Source organism: Poecilia mexicana, unplaced genomic scaffold (assembly GCF_051168715.1).
Source record: "Poecilia mexicana isolate PSO_F unplaced genomic scaffold, ASM5116871v1 scaffold_13, whole genome shotgun sequence".
NCBI lineage: Eukaryota > Metazoa > Chordata > Actinopteri > Cyprinodontiformes > Poeciliidae > Poecilia > Poecilia mexicana.
In genome coordinates this window covers 27,690,995-27,707,166 of record NW_028263382.1, presented here as the reverse complement: position 1 = coordinate 27,707,166, position 16,172 = coordinate 27,690,995, and the positions used below count along the sequence as shown (strand labels likewise).

Genomic DNA, 16,172 nt, shown 5'->3' with positions numbered 1-16,172 from the left:
TTATACTATTTAATATAAAAAAAAAAATGCTTCATTTTCATTAAACATATTTGGAAATATTCGACTTTAACGTTTGCCGGATAAGTCACTAAAATTTTAGTCAGTAGCGGTATGCAGAACTCTGAGCTCGGCTATTGTTTCGTCCCCTCAACAAATTACTTATATTTTACTTTTTTTAAAAGTTATTGTTGTTTTGACCTGTTATAAACCGTGTCACAGGATTTCCTCCATCTCTTCTTAGGTATAACTTAATCATGGAAATTTAGCAAAACAATGGAAAGGGGAACTGAAAATCCCACCCAAAACTCCTCTCAGAAGTCATATCTTCCTATGAACTGGGCCAACACCCACTGAGAAACCAAAACTAATAATGAAAAGAAACAACTAGTTTATCAGAACAGAAGTTGAGTGAAGGAGCGTTTATTTTACACTCTTCAATAAACAGGTGGTGGTGAATTATGTAGCTGGGACACTATTCTGTTTGCAGTATCCCTGTTCCACTATTGCACATCTGGTCTGGAATTATATGAGGATGTTTATGTAAATAAAACCCATTAAGACTTTTTTTATTTTACACACGTTACTCTAACAGAGTCTGATCTCCACCTAAACCAGGATGCCGCTCATTTTTATTGGCCATGTTAAATAAAAGTCTGACAACTTAAAGAGATGGTTACAAAATAAGTCCAAATGTCAAAGCAAATACTTGATATCAACATTACCCAATTTCATTCCATTCTACTATCCTTTTCATTGATGAAGATGCACTCACCTCAGCATACCGAAGGCTTGAAGTGGCTGACACGGCAGAGGAATTTTCACTATAAACTCAATACTTATATGACTCAGAGGAGCACTGAACTTTCAGCCCAAGATGGACATGAAACTATTAACTCTTCTCTAGCAGTTTCTTTGTCAATTTTGCTGACCACACAATTGTAATTTACGTGAGTATAAGTTAAAAGAAATTAGCACATTTTGTGAAATATCATGTCCCGTCACTTCTGAAATATGTGAGTTTTGTATAGTACATGTCCTGGATGGATGGTGTAAAATTTGGCACTATGGTACCAGAACAGCTCAAATCTGTGCCACTTTTTCAGGTATTGTGTTTTTTTTGTTTTTTTTGCTGAACTCTTAACTCAGACTGCAAATGTTTACTATTTCATCAGTTTCTTGTTCAATGTGCAGAAAATTACCGTGGTACATTCTCAGATTCATAAAATCTCAGAATTTATGTTTTAATGAGGAAGCGTGACTCATGCCAGTGCGGTAATGTTAAGTCATGAAAAACAGCAGCTACACACATACGAGTACAGAGTTTCGATTTTATTAACCACTGTCGTTCCACTCCCGTAGATGTAGGTAGATGAAAACTCTCTCAATAAATTATGTCTTAAATTAAAGGCAGTTTTGAGTTAATCTCTCCAATCTGGAACTATAACAAACCTATAATCAAACAAATGGGTTAAAACACTTGTTCAATAACTTCAGCTTTCAGTGCAAAATTAAAAAGGTTTTCAAGCCATAGCGGTGTAGTACAAGACCAGGCTTTCAAACGGCAGGTGCATACTGCTCTCCGGATGCAAATGTCATTGCAATACAATAAAACAAAAACAAAGCTCAAGTGTAAAATGTGTGCCTATTGCATTTCTCTCATTGCGAGTCTGCCAAAATACAGACTTTCCTATCTTTAAAATCAAACTAAACAACAAAAGAAAAATAACTACAATGAAGCAACTAAAGCTGTAAGGGTGACTGCTTTGTCCTGCATTTGCAGGAAAACAAGATATTTCTTTTGTTTTGGTCTAAAATATTTGACGGAGCAAATGGTGATAAATTGTTTAATCTAAGACGTTTATTTTTTTTTAGTGGAGATGTCGGCCTCTTGGAAACCAGATCGCTCGTCGTGTTACGCGGCATCCATGCTCATTCGCCACTGTAAATATTACAGGTTTAAACTAATCAAAGAAATGTCGATATATTCTGACACTTTATAGAAAAATAAAATCTGAACATCCAGCTGATGATGACGGGTCATAAAAACCGGACTAGACAGTATTTGGACGTACTGGTGCCGATTATTTTTCTTCTTCGTCTTCAAATTGTCGGGAACAACATGCAGCACACATGCACGCTTATCCACATGCACAGTCATTGTGCACACACACGCACGCACACACATACACACACACTCTCTCTCTGGTTATTTCTGGGAAATACAAGCTAAATTCAGCACGAAACACAGGCATGACTTGAAGAGCAACATTAGTAATAGAGGAGTTTGATCATTCAGATTTTTACACGTCTTTCTTTTTGGTTTCTAAACTGGAATTTACTATCCTATTGTTTGGTTAATTTTTTTTTTCTGGATGTTTTGCATCATGGCTGAAGGTTTAGGACTCAAACACGCCATTTATCACTACTGTACAAATGTAACAGCTATAAAAAGTACTGAGGTACTGTAGGTAGTGGAAGAGGAGAAGTTTTTTGGAAGAGCTTATAGTGGAGTGTTTTCCTCCGTTGCAGTGAAAGGAACCACACAAGATGGTTGGGGTCTGCCCTGATGCGCTCCACTGCTCCGTCTCATGTGGAGCTATGGTTAAATTTACTCACTTATTTGTCTCTTTTTGTGATGAGGTAAACGAGAACAATGCAAAAACACTAAGTCTTACCAAATATTTTTGGTCTAGTTTCTTGTGCAAATATCTTAGTAGAATTGAAATAAGGCAAAACTAACTTACAAGTAACTTTTCAGCAACATACGGGAGCTTATTTTAAGTAAACAATTCCTTAAAATTGAAGAAAAAGCTCCAGTTCCACTGGCAGATTATTTTCAACTTATTTCAAGTATACTAAGATACTTGCACTAGAAACCAAAACAAATATACTTTGTAAGATTTTTTTTTTTTTTTTTTTTTTGCAGTGAAGATCGTTGCGCCTTTACAGCGAAGCCATCATCTGGTCTACCTCCTTTGAGGAGGTAAAGCACTCAGTTCAAATCCAATAGTTGAGTTACTACTCAGCGTGTTTTTATAGCTTCTAAGGGAACAGATGGATGGATGAACACTCCAGATCCAGACGCTACATGTGCTTACGGACGATAAAGAGAACACACGGGAAGATGGAGTAGAACCTCCAGGTGATTTTTCTGCAGAGCAGACGTTTTCCTATTAACCAGCAAACACCTGAGGCTGCAGCGGCGGGGGCAGCAGCTCGTTCTCTACATTTTCAGAGTCGATCGCGGACGACGCTGCGGCCGCCGGCGTCGTCGTCGTCCCGCCGGCCGCGTTCGTTGTGGTGCTTTGGGTGTCGAGCGGAAAGCTCTCCAGCGCGCTCTGCACTTTCTGCTCCACTTCATCTGTCCAGTCTATTAGGTCGCTCTCCAGCTGCCGAGCCTTCTCTACGACCCGCTCCTGCCTCTCGCCGAGTCCGGTCAGCAGGTCCAGGCTGCTGTGGACCTGGGTAAGGGCTGCGCCGCCTGCGGACGAGGCGGAGGCAGCGGTGGGCCGTGGCCAGTTCGGAGACGCCTGGCCCGACATGTAGAGCTCAAACTCCTCAGAGCTCATGTTCAGAGACTGACCGTCCAGTTTCTCTATGAAGGCCACTGCACAGCACTGTGGAGAGGAGGCACAGAGAGATGTTAATGACAATTATATCATGGACCCAACAACAACGCTCTTTAGACCTAGATTCGTTTAAAAAATGTTTAATTTATTGGGGATTAACAGCAATGAGATAGAGAATACATGATGTGGGCTAACAGCTCCCCCTGCTGGATGCTTTCATATTCTAAACCTTTAGGGACTGAAATGTTAGGCTCAGGAGGACTGCGATACACTGATAAAAAAAATACCACAAATTACTTGATGTCAGGAATCTTGAGTTAAATATAAACAAAACAAAATGGTTTCTAAGCCAGAGGTAAAACATACAGGTAATTTCAAAAAGTCATTTTTCCAGACTCAAATGTACAGATTTTTCTTAAAGACAAGATTTTGGCCTATTTTTCTAAACGGGGTTAAAAGTCACAAATTAAGCACTAATGTTCACAAATAGAGATCACAAATTTTGCTGCAGTAGTCAGGCTTTAAATAAGCAATCTACAAAAAAAAAAAAAAACAACAACCTGAAGCGACGGATGGACAGTTAGCTGGATGGATGGATGAATATAAAAAACAGACTGATGGATGGATCAACAGGTGAATGGAAACACTTCTATAACACTGTTGTGTCTCATAAAATGAATTTGAACTCACTCAAACTGGAGCCACGCTTTAATAGAAGTATATATATTTATCATATCGACAATATTACATTGAATAAAATAGAATTTTTTTTAGAATAACTATGTGTTTATCCACAGCAGTAGAGTAGATCTTTTTTTATGTTTTTATAAGAATTGCACATAAATGTCAAAATAAAAAGACACAAGACCGTTCATGTGTAATGTCTCTGCACTTCTAATATTAATTCTCTCTTCATGAAAAGATGTCAGCAAAATTTCAACCCCTTTCAAGACTGTGCTCAAGGCCGGACAATGGTTTGCATGTTGCTAAACACGTTCTTCTCATTTCCTCACCAGGTTAGTGAAGTAGTATCCGTCCTCTCCGGTCATGAGTCGGCTGGGGTTGCAGAAGCGGGTGATGTACTGGATGTTGGACTGCAGCCGCGGAGGGTTTGCCTTCAGCACGATGTAGATGAGAGTGGGGAGGAAGTCGTCGGCTGACGCGGCCTCCTTCTTGCTCACTTTGATGGCGTTGAAGATGTGCTTGCTGCACCGGGTGATGCACGCCAGCTTGTCTTTGGGTACCTGCTTTGAGTCCATTTCAATTATATCTGAAATTAGGCAGACATGTTAGAAGAGGAGTGACGTAACTTGAGTAATCAGGCAAAAACAAACCCAGGTTGAGACTCACCTGTAATAGCTTTGACTACGCTGTCCGAGACCTCTGGGATCTCTTCGTCCACCGGCACACACAGCATTTCTATGGTGACCCAGTGCAAATCTCTGGAACCAAACACAAACAGAATAATGTCACATTTACTGTCTTTTTTTTCTTCTTCTTCTTTTTTAACTAAAATCGCTGGAGTTTATGTTCTCAAACCTGATTCTCTTCTGAATAGCCAAGTCTTTCTTCTCGTCGTCTGTGGTTTCGGGACAGAAAACCTCCGTGTAAAGTCGGGTCATCATGTACTTCTCCACTTCATCCATCACCCTCTCCACATGCTCTGTCGAACCTGTTACACCGCAATCCGATAAATACTTTTCACAAGCGCTATTCAATCTGGAAAGACTCAGACGAAGAAAAAGGAACAATTAAAAGATTTAATGAAAGCAATGAATAACAGTTCTTTGGCGCTCGGGCCCCGGCAGCTGATTTGAGCTGAGATTTGATGTGAACTTGATGAACATCCCGATAACCGATTAGGGATGCTCTCCCCCAGGACCCGACACTGGTGGTGGTGGTCTGGAAAGGGTGCCATCCTGGAGAGCAGAAGGATGTGGGTGGAGAAGGGGCGGTGGTGGGTTGAACGCAGCTGGGAAGCGGCTGACGGCTCGGGTGTGGATCCTTTTATGCAGAGCTTGATTGATGATTGGACACACCGGGTGAGGTCCAGTGCTGAGGTCGGAGATGAGCATAACACCGATGGGCGAACGGAGGGGATGGAGTCTTCCAGGTTGAATTTTCGCCATCAGCTACATTTCTCACTGTATGGTTTTTACTAACAACAAAAAAAACATATATTTGACCGCTGAAGCACCTTTGAACTGGTTCTGAAGTCGGTCCGAGAGGTTCTGGTAGAAGTCTTGCACACACTCCGACAGCTCGTCGGCTCCCATGTCCTGGAAAGGGACAGAAAAATACAAGAAGTCGGAATGAATCGCATTCAGATTTCACACTGATTGCAAAAGAGGCATCCCGATACAACTTCTTCACTTCCGATACAACACCGATATCGATCTGATGTGATATGAGCACGAATCATGCTTACTTTCATTGCTGATTTTGTCATGTGGAAAGTTAGAAAAAGGCTTGATCACGTGATATTACTCAAACAGAGAACAATACTCGACAACAATAGGTACAAGAACAACTGACACATTTGTTACTAACTAATGGTTCCTCAGGTGGGATGTAAACAGTGCTGGATGGAAATCCTGGGGCAGACTAAATGCTGCAGAATACTGCTTCTATTGGCACGATTACAACTGAGATTTTAGATGCAGACCGATATAATCAGACATTCGGGTTTTTTTTTGTTTTTGGTTGATATCAGAAAACAGAAAAACAAAAAACGAGTGTATCAATATCTGATCGGAACAACTCTAGATCAATGTCATCTTAATAACTTAGGCAGCAAGATCAGCAATAAATGCTGTAAACATTTTTAAACTGCTTACTTATCATAAAAACAAAACAACCTTTTGTTTTTCTTAAAGGAAATTACATCAAGGTAAAAGTTTCAGGGGAAGACGTTCCAAGATTTTAGGACTATTCTTTGAATTTCAATGAAATATCAAAACTGAAGTGAAAGCATCTGAATGTTGCAGTTTACAGCAGTTTGAAAAGCTTTTTTTCCCCTATGTCTTAAAGGTTTTCTAATTCATTTTGGATTACTTCATGCTCAACTATACAAGAAACAACAACAAAGAAACAGGAAGTTGGTGGCTGTAAAATGACTAAATGTGGAGAAGTTCAAGGGGTTATGCTTTTACTTTACGCTTATCACGTATCATCAAAAAGTTGACTTATTCAAGGATATATGATCCTAAAATGTGTAATCTTTCAATGAATGGTGGCAGACGGTAATGAAAACGATGCAGTGAATTAAAAGCTTCCTCCTCTTTAAGAGCCGTCTGAGTGAGAGCATAAACGTGACCATAAACGTGTAACAAGTTGAAATGGGAGTAATAACCAGGCCACCTGGACGGATCAAAGCTCACCCGCTTGTACACCATGTCCTCAGTGAAAGCCCGACACTGCTTAAAGATTTCCCTGCCAGACTTCACCGACTTCAGAAAATCTATGAACTCTCGCGTTGCGCGGTCACTGTGTGGAATGGGCTGGCGACTGGCTGAGGAGCTGGAGCTCGGAGTCGACTGAGCGTCGGCAGCACCGGCATCTGGGGGAAGACAACAACAGACAATAATTTTATAGGTTTGTATTTACTGTGCTGCAGTCTTTGTAAGTGTCAGTAGGGCTTTCTTTCAATCATAAATATCCAGGGATATGGGTAAAATGAAGGGAGAACAAATCTACAATTTTGATAACTAGGTTTAACTGGAATTTATATGTGATTGCATTGAAATTATTTTTCTGTAGCTCAAGGTGTCATTTGTTGGTGAAATGTCGCTGTGTAAATAAACTGAATTAAATAACAGGCTATGAATTTCGACATTTCCCGCTTTAAAGAGAAGTGAAATTCAGCAAAATCTGTCAGTTGTTTCTAGGTAAATGCATTCAAGAATTTGAAAGGATTTCTCAAAGACCAGGCCAAACACCCAGTTTCAGGTTAATTTGTGATATAGCATTACACACCACATATTAAGCTCCTGGAAGAGAGTTAAGTAATTGTGCTTGTAAAACAGGAAAAAAGGCCAGCAAAAGGCATCTTATCATCTGATTGATATATTTAAACATAAGTTATTGCAACAGTTTTGCACAACAAAAGAGAAAAAAGATAAAGATTTCAAACATTAAGCAAATATTTATGTAATGATTATTTGCGTTTGCACCAATGCGGCTTGTGGGTGGAGCATACGGTTTTGTTACACAGGAGGTGGATCCAGGAAGAAAAATTTTAAAAATAAACTTAGAACCAACCAGTGTGTGTGTGTTCAAGACAGATTACCCTTCTTGGGTGGTGTTTTTGTTGATGGAGTGAAAAACTTTGTGACTGTGTTGACTTTGCTGGACTTCTCCTTTGTCTTTCTTTCTTCAAACTTGTTGAAGGGAGTGATTGCAGGTTGTGATTGTGCCCTCTGATGCCTGCTTGCATATGCTTCCTCTTCCTCTCTCTGCAGCCTGGGAAGATGACGACAGAACAACTGAAAAGCTTGCGAGATGAACAGTAGCACAAGAGCCAAGTTTTCATAAGGTAAGCGGACAGGTCTTAAACACTTTGGTGGCTTTATTTTTTGCAGAAAAGACACGGTGTGAATGCAAACCTTTCAGCAAGAGCCCAGTCTTCTTGAATTTGCCTTTGCTTTTCTCGCTGATTTTCCTCTCGCCAACACTTTGAGCACAGACCCTGCCAGGCTGTGTTGCCATAAAACCCACATCCTTTTGTGCAGAGCAGCTCAGATTGGTCCACATGGATGCCACGTCTCTGGCTCATCGTTCCTCAGTGACAGCTGAGGAACCAGAAAGAGAGAAAAACGTAAAATAGCCAAACGCATCCAAAAAGTTCATCTGCAAGTACATTAATTGCTACTTTGCTCATCAAACTATTTAAAGTATTTCGTCGCTTAAGTCAACAGAAGCTTGAATTTGAACAAATTTTATCATTTGAGCTCTTCTGTCGTTCATTACGTTTAGTCTAAGCGGACTAACTCGAAGACATTTCAACAGGTCTGATGTCAGAGGCACATCTTGTCTAAAGGAATGTACAGCTATCAGCTAAGTTAGCATTAGCTCGTATACACGAAGACACTTAAACTATGTAAATACTCTTTGTCAGTTGGTGACACACGCTATAAACAATTTCTGACATATCATCGTAATACTAAAGAATGACGTTTAAGCTGAAAACAACGTCTCGTTCTCAAAAACACAAAATTTACAAGCTAATTAACTGTTTGCCAATCATTAGCCACTGCTACTTGAGCTAGACTACTGTCACATACATAAATGTTATTTACATATTATTTGTATGAATTGTATGTAAACATACGGTCTTATTCGTCTCAAGGGGTTGGTTATCTGGTAATTTTGTCACCGCAGTTTCCAGCCTGTTGGTGGTGGATAGATTTACATCAGCTAAACAATTAGCTTCGTCTTGGAGCCATCTTCTCTGACAGATTCTTCTTTGTGGGTTTAAAAATTAAAGGGAATCTTTTGTCTCCCCCTACCGTTAGCTTTTGGATCGACAAAAAGTAATTTGAGTAAAAACAATTAAACTTATGAACTTCTATTGCAAACTTTTCTTATTAATAATAACGACAACACAAACAACAATAACACACTCACCTAATTGTATTCAACAAAAATAAACAATTTAGAATAAAAGAACTGAAGTGACATTAAGCTAGATGGTCTTTCATTAGGTTACAGTGCTATTGTTGCATCCTAGAAGTATTTTATTTAAATAAAATAAAATAAAGTATGTTTTTTCTAAATTTATGGATAAAACACTATCTTCATTTATTTAATATATTTTATTTGCCCAGTTGTTTATGGCCAGCCGCAGAAGCATCTGAGCTGCGTGCTACGTCACTGAGTGGTTGGATAGCGGACGTGGGTCCGTTGACCAGTTGTAACGTTGTAGCGCGAGGAATAAGAAACGTTGTAACGGTTTCTGTGTGTCTGTGCCTGGCTGCTTCTGAGAAGAACAAATCAAAAAAATAAAGTAGATACAGCGTGGGGCAAATAAAGTTGCCGAAACTGAAGAAGGACTGCTGTCTGATTCATGAGTGCAACACTATAATTTATTTGGCATAAAGAAAAGAGTGCTTCAAAAACTGGATACAGTACATTGTTTTTGGATACTTAAAAGCGTGCGGCTGAAAATAAATCAGGTTAAATTAAGTTGGGGTCACAACAGTTGATGAATTATTTATGTTATTTCAGGAAATCGTTTTTAGGGAAAAATAAAAATACCAGACTGGTATTGCGTAGTCTTCAATTTAAGGAAATGTATTTTTTAAATGTATTTAATTGATTATATTGCTCTATATTCTGTCGGTACACATCATGTTCCAGCTGCCCTATTTCCCAGACAAATGTCCATTGAGTTTCTGGTTTCTGTTTTCAGTTCACTTAGTTTTGAGTTGTCTGTGAAGTGACCTTGTTTTGCATTTAAAGTCACAAACTCGGTCATATATTCCTAAAACTCCCATCACTAGATCTTGTATGATTTTTTTTTTCTTTTTTTCTGTATGGCCTTTGAAAACCATTTTTTTCCCATGCCATTTCAGTGCAAAAATGCATCTGGAATCTCCTCTCCACCCAAAAAAAGAGACTTGCAATGTAACCTAAGTTAAGTTATAATTTTGCCCCTGAACATGTTGACAGGTTTTACAATTGAAAAAGAAAAAAGAAAACAAACAAAAAAAAAACAAGTCATATCATGTTATAGTGGCATGCTTTTACAAAACAGTTCATTTTCTTCATCACGTCAATCTACTCTGCAACTCAGCAGAAAAAAATCAGTTCACATACATGCTATAAACAAAACCATCAAGGCAGAGGAAAATTATTGTGATTGTTTTTTTCAGTCTGCAAGGCAGCAGCTGCTGCTGGAATGAGTGCACATCATTTTTCCTCCAAAGTCACAGCAGCTGGAAAAAAAAAGAAGAAAAAAATATATTGTTACTGAGCTTTTAGTTTTGACCTGCATGTGGTTTTTTTTGTGTGAAGATAATTCACTTTAGATTCACTGGGTATTGTACCTGGCTATGTAGATAAGTTGAGGTCAGAGAAGAGTGTAGGATCTCTATTTTGAAAGTGATCTATCATCTTCTGGCTGGCTTTATCTCCTTTCCTACACACTGAATCAATGAGAGCGCGCGCCTTGTCTGCACGGCTCTTGTTCTCCTCCAGTATTGAGTCTTTCTCCCCATCATTGAAGACTTGATCCCCCAGCAGGTCGTCCAGGAGCTGACTTATTAGTTCTTTGGAGGACTTGTCCACAAAGCTGGTCCTAATCCCCTTAAGTTTATCTGCTAAAAGAAAGAAGAAGATGCATTTACAAAACTGAGATCAGTCTGTTTACATTGAGATACCAGAAATGGTTGTAACTTTTATTTTTGTCTTGTAGCACAGAAAGCCACACCACTGACAACACTACAACTGCTATAACAAACCTTTTAGTCTTTATAGTAGAGCAACAGACTAACTTTCAATATTTCTGTTATTATTTGCAGAATAGATTATATCAGGAAGATTTTGGTTTTATGTGGGGCAGAAGTACAGGGCTGTATTCAGGGCCACATTCATGCAAGAACATGTGATCTTCATGAAAAAATAAATAAATAAAAAACACTTTTTAGGAAACATTCAAATCTATAGGCACATTCTCCTTTAACCCTTTCATAAAAGGTTTTGTTGATGAGCAGAACAAGTTAAAAGGATGCTGGCTGAACTTGACATAAATTGTGGATTTGACAATCATCAAAAGTGAAACTAAACACGCTGTGGTGAGAAAAAGGAAGGAAGACAGTGTCCTTTAAAAAAAAAATACATATAGCTGGTGCTCACAATTTCTAAGGCATTACTCAGTGTTATCAAGTTATCACTCAAGTTCAAGCTAAATTAGCTACCGCTAATTTAAGTTGGACTTTCATGTCGATTTTTGCTTCTTACGTAGCCCAGTTATATATGGGCAAAGACGAACTTCACAAGAACCACTATAAGACAGGTCAGAAATCCGACGACTCATCAAGTTTACGCTAACACGAAACTTGAGGATCGTCATAGAAATTGGAGTGAAGCTTTTGCAGTTGTTTGAATTTAAACCACAAAATCTGTCTTCTTACCTGCCATAGCTGCAAATACGTGGCAGACTTTGTCCGCGTAAACTCCACCCCATGCTGTTTGAGACCCAACCACATAACCAGAAGTCCAAGGCTGCAGCTGCTGCATGAAATGAACAACGACTATGCCTGTTGTTTATCAGCAAAACTAATAACATCAAAACTGTACATGGAAGAAATATAATATATATTTATTGTTTCAACAGCACAACATTAATGAAACTTGAGCTTGTGATATTCTCTTCACTCGTATTAAAAGCATTGTTTTCTTTTATTTTTGGTCGGATGAAACGGATAAAGTCAAATGAAGGTTTTCTAAAAACAATATTGTTCTCTAAGGAATATTTAAAAACCAATAAGCATTACGTTTTTTCCATACTTAAGCGGTAACGCTGTCATTACAGCTGCATTACTGACGTTCAGCCTTATATCCAACAGGAAGTCATCCAGCGCGCATTACCCGCAGTCAAGCAGGAAGTTTGCAAGTTTAAGTTTTTGATGTACATACATTGGGAAATTTCAGTGATACAAAAACAGAACAATGGCAGGTGAGAGGAACAACTTTAAGCTCTGCAGATATGAATGGTATTAGATTCGTTTTGGCCACATTGCGCATCGAATAAACCCACAGCTGGCAGCCTGGTTATATCTATCTGAATTGTGACAGAAGTCAGTTATTGTCTCAGATCTGTACAGTTTATGATTTTAGACAATTAGCGCGAAATCGTTGAGCTATACCGTTTGATTTATTTTTTTGCTCGTGACACGCGTTATAGTTTCACTTTGACGATTAATCTTTTTTTTGTTGTATCCCGCTTTGATTATACTTTTTCGGTACAGAAATAAACAAACTGCATGTATTTAAAGGTTTTAAAATTATTTACCGCTTCAGATGCACCAGAGTGTTTACAATATCGCTAACAAAATCAGTCATTGTGAGGCTAAACAATTAGTGCGGCCACGTTCAATGCTTAATAAAAAATGTTTAGAGTACTGGGCATTCCACAAGGTATTCAGAACTGTTTCACACACAAACACAAACTCTAATGTATTCTATTCTTATTTTTATGTACTAAAATAGAACTGTGAAACACAAATAACACTCCTTTACACTTTCAGAGTATAAAACTTCATATTAATCTGCTTCCACGTGACAATATGTAATAAGCTCTAGTTTTATACCCTCATTAAATTATTGATGCTTGTAGTAGCTTTTGAACTGCATCCCTTGTCTATGTATTTATTTTTGTTAACTTTACTGAATTTATTGTAAAGGTTTGCATTATTTGTGTCTGCATCCTTGGAATTTCAGATAAAGAGCTTGAGAGAGTCAGGCCTCTCTTTGTGGCCAAGGTGTCCAAAGAAGTAATAAATCAGCTCCTGGATGGCCTTTTGCATGATGGTGTGTTGAATGATGGGGAGAAGGATGCAGTGGTTGAAGAGAACGACAGCAGAGCGGATAAAGCACGCTGTCTCATCGACAAGGTGAAGAGGAAAGGACATGAAGCCAGCAGCAAGATGATTGCTCACCTGAAAAGTACGGATAATACACTATACTGTGAGTTGGGTCTGTCCAACGTCCAGCCTGGTCAGCCAGGTAAGAGGCTTACACACATTTTCAAAAAAAAGAAAAATTATGTGTGTATGCTGCTGCAATAAGAGATAGTTAAGATTAGAAAGAGATTTTTCACCTCTTTACCAGAGGTGCCAATGAGTGTTGATAATATAATAAAGCAGTCATAAATGTGCTCTAATAAATGTAATGTAAATGCTTCTTTCAAAGCAACACATTTCTATTTATCATGTAGCTGCAGCAGGCCCGGTGGCTCAGAGTGGATCAGCGTCTTCAGTCTCCAGCGTGGAAAAGTTCTGGAAGTCCAAACAGGACAATCCAGAGGTCAGTAATACGTTATCATGGATTAAATGTTTATTTTGATTAAAAAACAATGTAAATACAGAAACCCTGAAAGTGAGTTGTGTGAAAAGTTTTTACTATGTATTACCAAATTTAAATATATCTTTACATGTAGTGAAATAAGTATTTATTTTACTTTGGGATTGATTTTGTTATTTGTATTTTTCTCACTCTGCTGTTGATTGAGTGAAACTAATTTTGCATAATGCAAACATAACATGATAATTAACGACCTCACTTTAACTTTACATATTAGGTTCCAGTTCAGCTCTTTTTTTAAAATCAACATTTACATATTTTTTTGTTTCTTTACGTCTCATTCGTCTCTCAGGTCTATCCTGTGACCCGAACCTCCTTGAGGAACCGCGTAGCTCTGCTGATCACTAATATCAAGTTTTCTGAGGAAAAATTGAACAGAAGGGGAGCAGAGAAAGACGAGGAGAACATGGAGAAACTGCTTTCTAATCTGGGATATGAGGTGGTGAAATACACAAACCTCACTGGAAAGGTACTTTATTCTAGACGGGAGATTAAATGAAACAGATTCTTGTCTGATTAATTAATTAATTATTAACTGGTGACATGATTTTCTGTCTTCTTTCAGGCGATCGATGAGGCTTTAATTGAGTTCACTAAACATCCCAAACTAAAACACACCGACAGCGTGTTTGTGGTTATCATGTCTCATGGGCAGCTGGGGAAAATTCTTGGGGTTGACTGGAAAGAGGACAAACCAGATGAATTTCCAATCAACAACATTTTCAAACACTTGGGCTCCAAGGGCTGTCCAGCACTAATAGATAAACCAAAGGTCATCATCATACAGGCCTGCAGAGGAGGTGACTCAGATCTGCTGCTGCAGATACCAAAGCTCACTGTGAGTTAATTGAAGGATCTCATCTCACCTGATTGCCTTTTTTATGCTTCAGATCAAATAGGAAGCGTTCTGGTCAGTGACAGTCCAAACACAGCGGATCATGTTCCACAACCTGAGGATCTGGAAGCAGACAAGCTTCAATTTGTTCACGTAGAGAAAAACTTTATTTCTCTGCTTTCCTGCACACCTGGTGGGTTTAAAGTGAAACTTTAGATGAACTTATTGTAGGTTGTAACTTCAGTACTTTTTAATCCCTGCTCATCTTCCTTCAGACACTGTGTCATACAGACAACCAGATCGTGGGTCTCTCCTCATCCAGTACATCGTGAAGGTTTTTACCCCAGAGTCGTATCAGGAAGATATTTTTGATCTTTTCAGGAAGGTATATAAAAGCTATGAGTTCTAAAAGGAGTTATTAGAGCACTGCATTTTTGAAGATGAGGTTTCAAATACAAAATATGCAAAAGATGGATGGAACTGGAAAATACTCAAATAATTTATTTCAAAGACTTTCCGAAAGGAAGCATAAACACTATAAATAATTAGTAATAATGATTATGCTAATTTAATCATGAAACTTTTGCTAACTGTTGACACCATTTAATCTCCACAGGTCATTCAGCATGTTGAACAATTTAGGAGCCACGATAATCTACAGATGCCAACAATTGACAGATACTCGCTGTTAAAGAAGTTCTACCTCTTTCAAGGCCTCCTGCACAACGATCACTAATGTCACACGTCTTAGTGTGATTTGAAGCAGCACTGCTAGTACTTTTTATACTTCTTGTTTTGTACTAAAAATAATTTTCTGTACGTTTTATTTGAGCTAGTTTGGTTGGCTAGTTTGAGCAACTAGCCAACCAATTAACAAACAATATGAACTTATTCTCCTGTCAGTCTAGAGCAGAATGACCAAGGGTTTATGATTCTGTGTAATAATCAGTGGATGTTGAGTTATGACAGTGGCGGCTCCAGATATGGTTTTTTCTGCAGGTGTTAAGAAAGGAGCTAAGCATTTTTCTGAGGGTGCTATGAAGGATAATTTCTTCTTACAGTTCTCAACACACGCAGAAGCAAGCACATCTACAACAGTCACCAACAAAGATGATAGTGAATATGTTTGTTGTTTTAAATATATGAAATGCTGCCAAACTGGTAATCATTCCTGTTTTATCCACAATATTCCCTTAAACTGTTGATTTCATCCTTGGAAATTTGGGTGGTAGAAAATGATCCATTTTCACATTATGTGCTCCTTTCAGTTGTTTACATGAAGTGAAATTAGGCATACAAGTTAATTTTATGTTGCGAGATGAGATTTTTTTAAAATCCAATATATAATTACTTGTTGTTTTATTATTATTTTTAATTAGTTGTTGTTTTCAAGTAAAAATATCATAACAATAAAGAATATTATCTTCAATGAAAAGAAAAATAACCTGACATTTTCTATGACCTCCAGGTGGGGCTACTGCATCAGTGGAAATGTGGAGGTTTCTTTATTTCAAATAAAGAGAATCTTTATTAAGCATAAAAATTCCACCACTTTTTGTTAGATTTCAATATACTATGTATTTACTAAAGACATCGTTGACCCAAATGTATAAATACAAATAAATAATATTTCATTTGTCTTTCATGGTGGGTTTGTTAAGGGTTAACCGACTGTCCCGCCATTT

At 38.2% G+C, this 16,172-nt stretch overlaps 3 protein-coding genes across 5 annotated transcripts; 1 reads left to right on the top strand and 2 right to left on the bottom strand.

The window, feature by feature from the left end:
* Nucleotides 1–1,314: 1,314 nt before the first annotated feature.
* rabgef1l (RAB guanine nucleotide exchange factor (GEF) 1, like) lies at nt 1,315–9,485 on the bottom strand. The gene is made up of 9 exons (XM_014986923.2): nt 8,899–9,485; nt 8,174–8,359; nt 7,858–8,030; nt 6,950–7,128; nt 5,767–5,848; nt 5,109–5,241; nt 4,920–5,011; nt 4,583–4,839; nt 1,315–3,617 (listed from the first exon to the last, which is right to left on the bottom strand). Exons 2-9 carry the CDS (start codon nt 8,341–8,343, stop codon nt 3,174–3,176), a joined length of 1,530 nt encoding a protein of 509 aa, XP_014842409.1. The 5' UTR covers nt 8,344–8,359; nt 8,899–9,485; the 3' UTR covers nt 1,315–3,173.
* LOC106917742 (caspase a-like) lies at nt 7,968–16,127 on the top strand. 2 transcript variants are annotated; one of them, XM_088011986.1, is made up of 8 exons: nt 7,968–8,103; nt 13,011–13,295; nt 13,507–13,595; nt 13,945–14,121; nt 14,218–14,452; nt 14,543–14,680; nt 14,763–14,872; nt 15,104–16,127. In XM_088011986.1, exons 2-8 carry the CDS (start codon nt 13,217–13,219, stop codon nt 15,221–15,223), a joined length of 948 nt encoding a protein of 315 aa, XP_087868112.1. In that variant the 5' UTR covers nt 7,968–8,103; nt 13,011–13,216; the 3' UTR covers nt 15,224–16,127. The 2 variants fall into 2 exon arrangements, with proteins under 2 accessions (XP_087868112.1, XP_087868111.1); XM_088011985.1 differs by lacking the exon at nt 7,968–8,103 and adding an exon at nt 12,104–12,246.
* On the bottom strand, nt 10,193–11,796 carry LOC148155860 (caspase-1-like). 2 transcript variants are annotated; one of them, XM_088011988.1, is made up of 3 exons: nt 11,702–11,796; nt 10,616–10,888; nt 10,193–10,504 (listed from the first exon to the last, which is right to left on the bottom strand). In XM_088011988.1, exons 1-2 carry the CDS (start codon nt 11,706–11,708, stop codon nt 10,620–10,622), a joined length of 276 nt encoding a protein of 91 aa, XP_087868114.1. In that variant the 5' UTR covers nt 11,709–11,796; the 3' UTR covers nt 10,193–10,504; nt 10,616–10,619. The 2 variants fall into 2 exon arrangements, with proteins under 2 accessions (XP_087868114.1, XP_087868115.1); XM_088011989.1 differs by having other exon boundaries at nt 10,616–10,885; nt 11,702–11,783.
* Nucleotides 16,128–16,172: the final 45 nt, after the last annotated feature.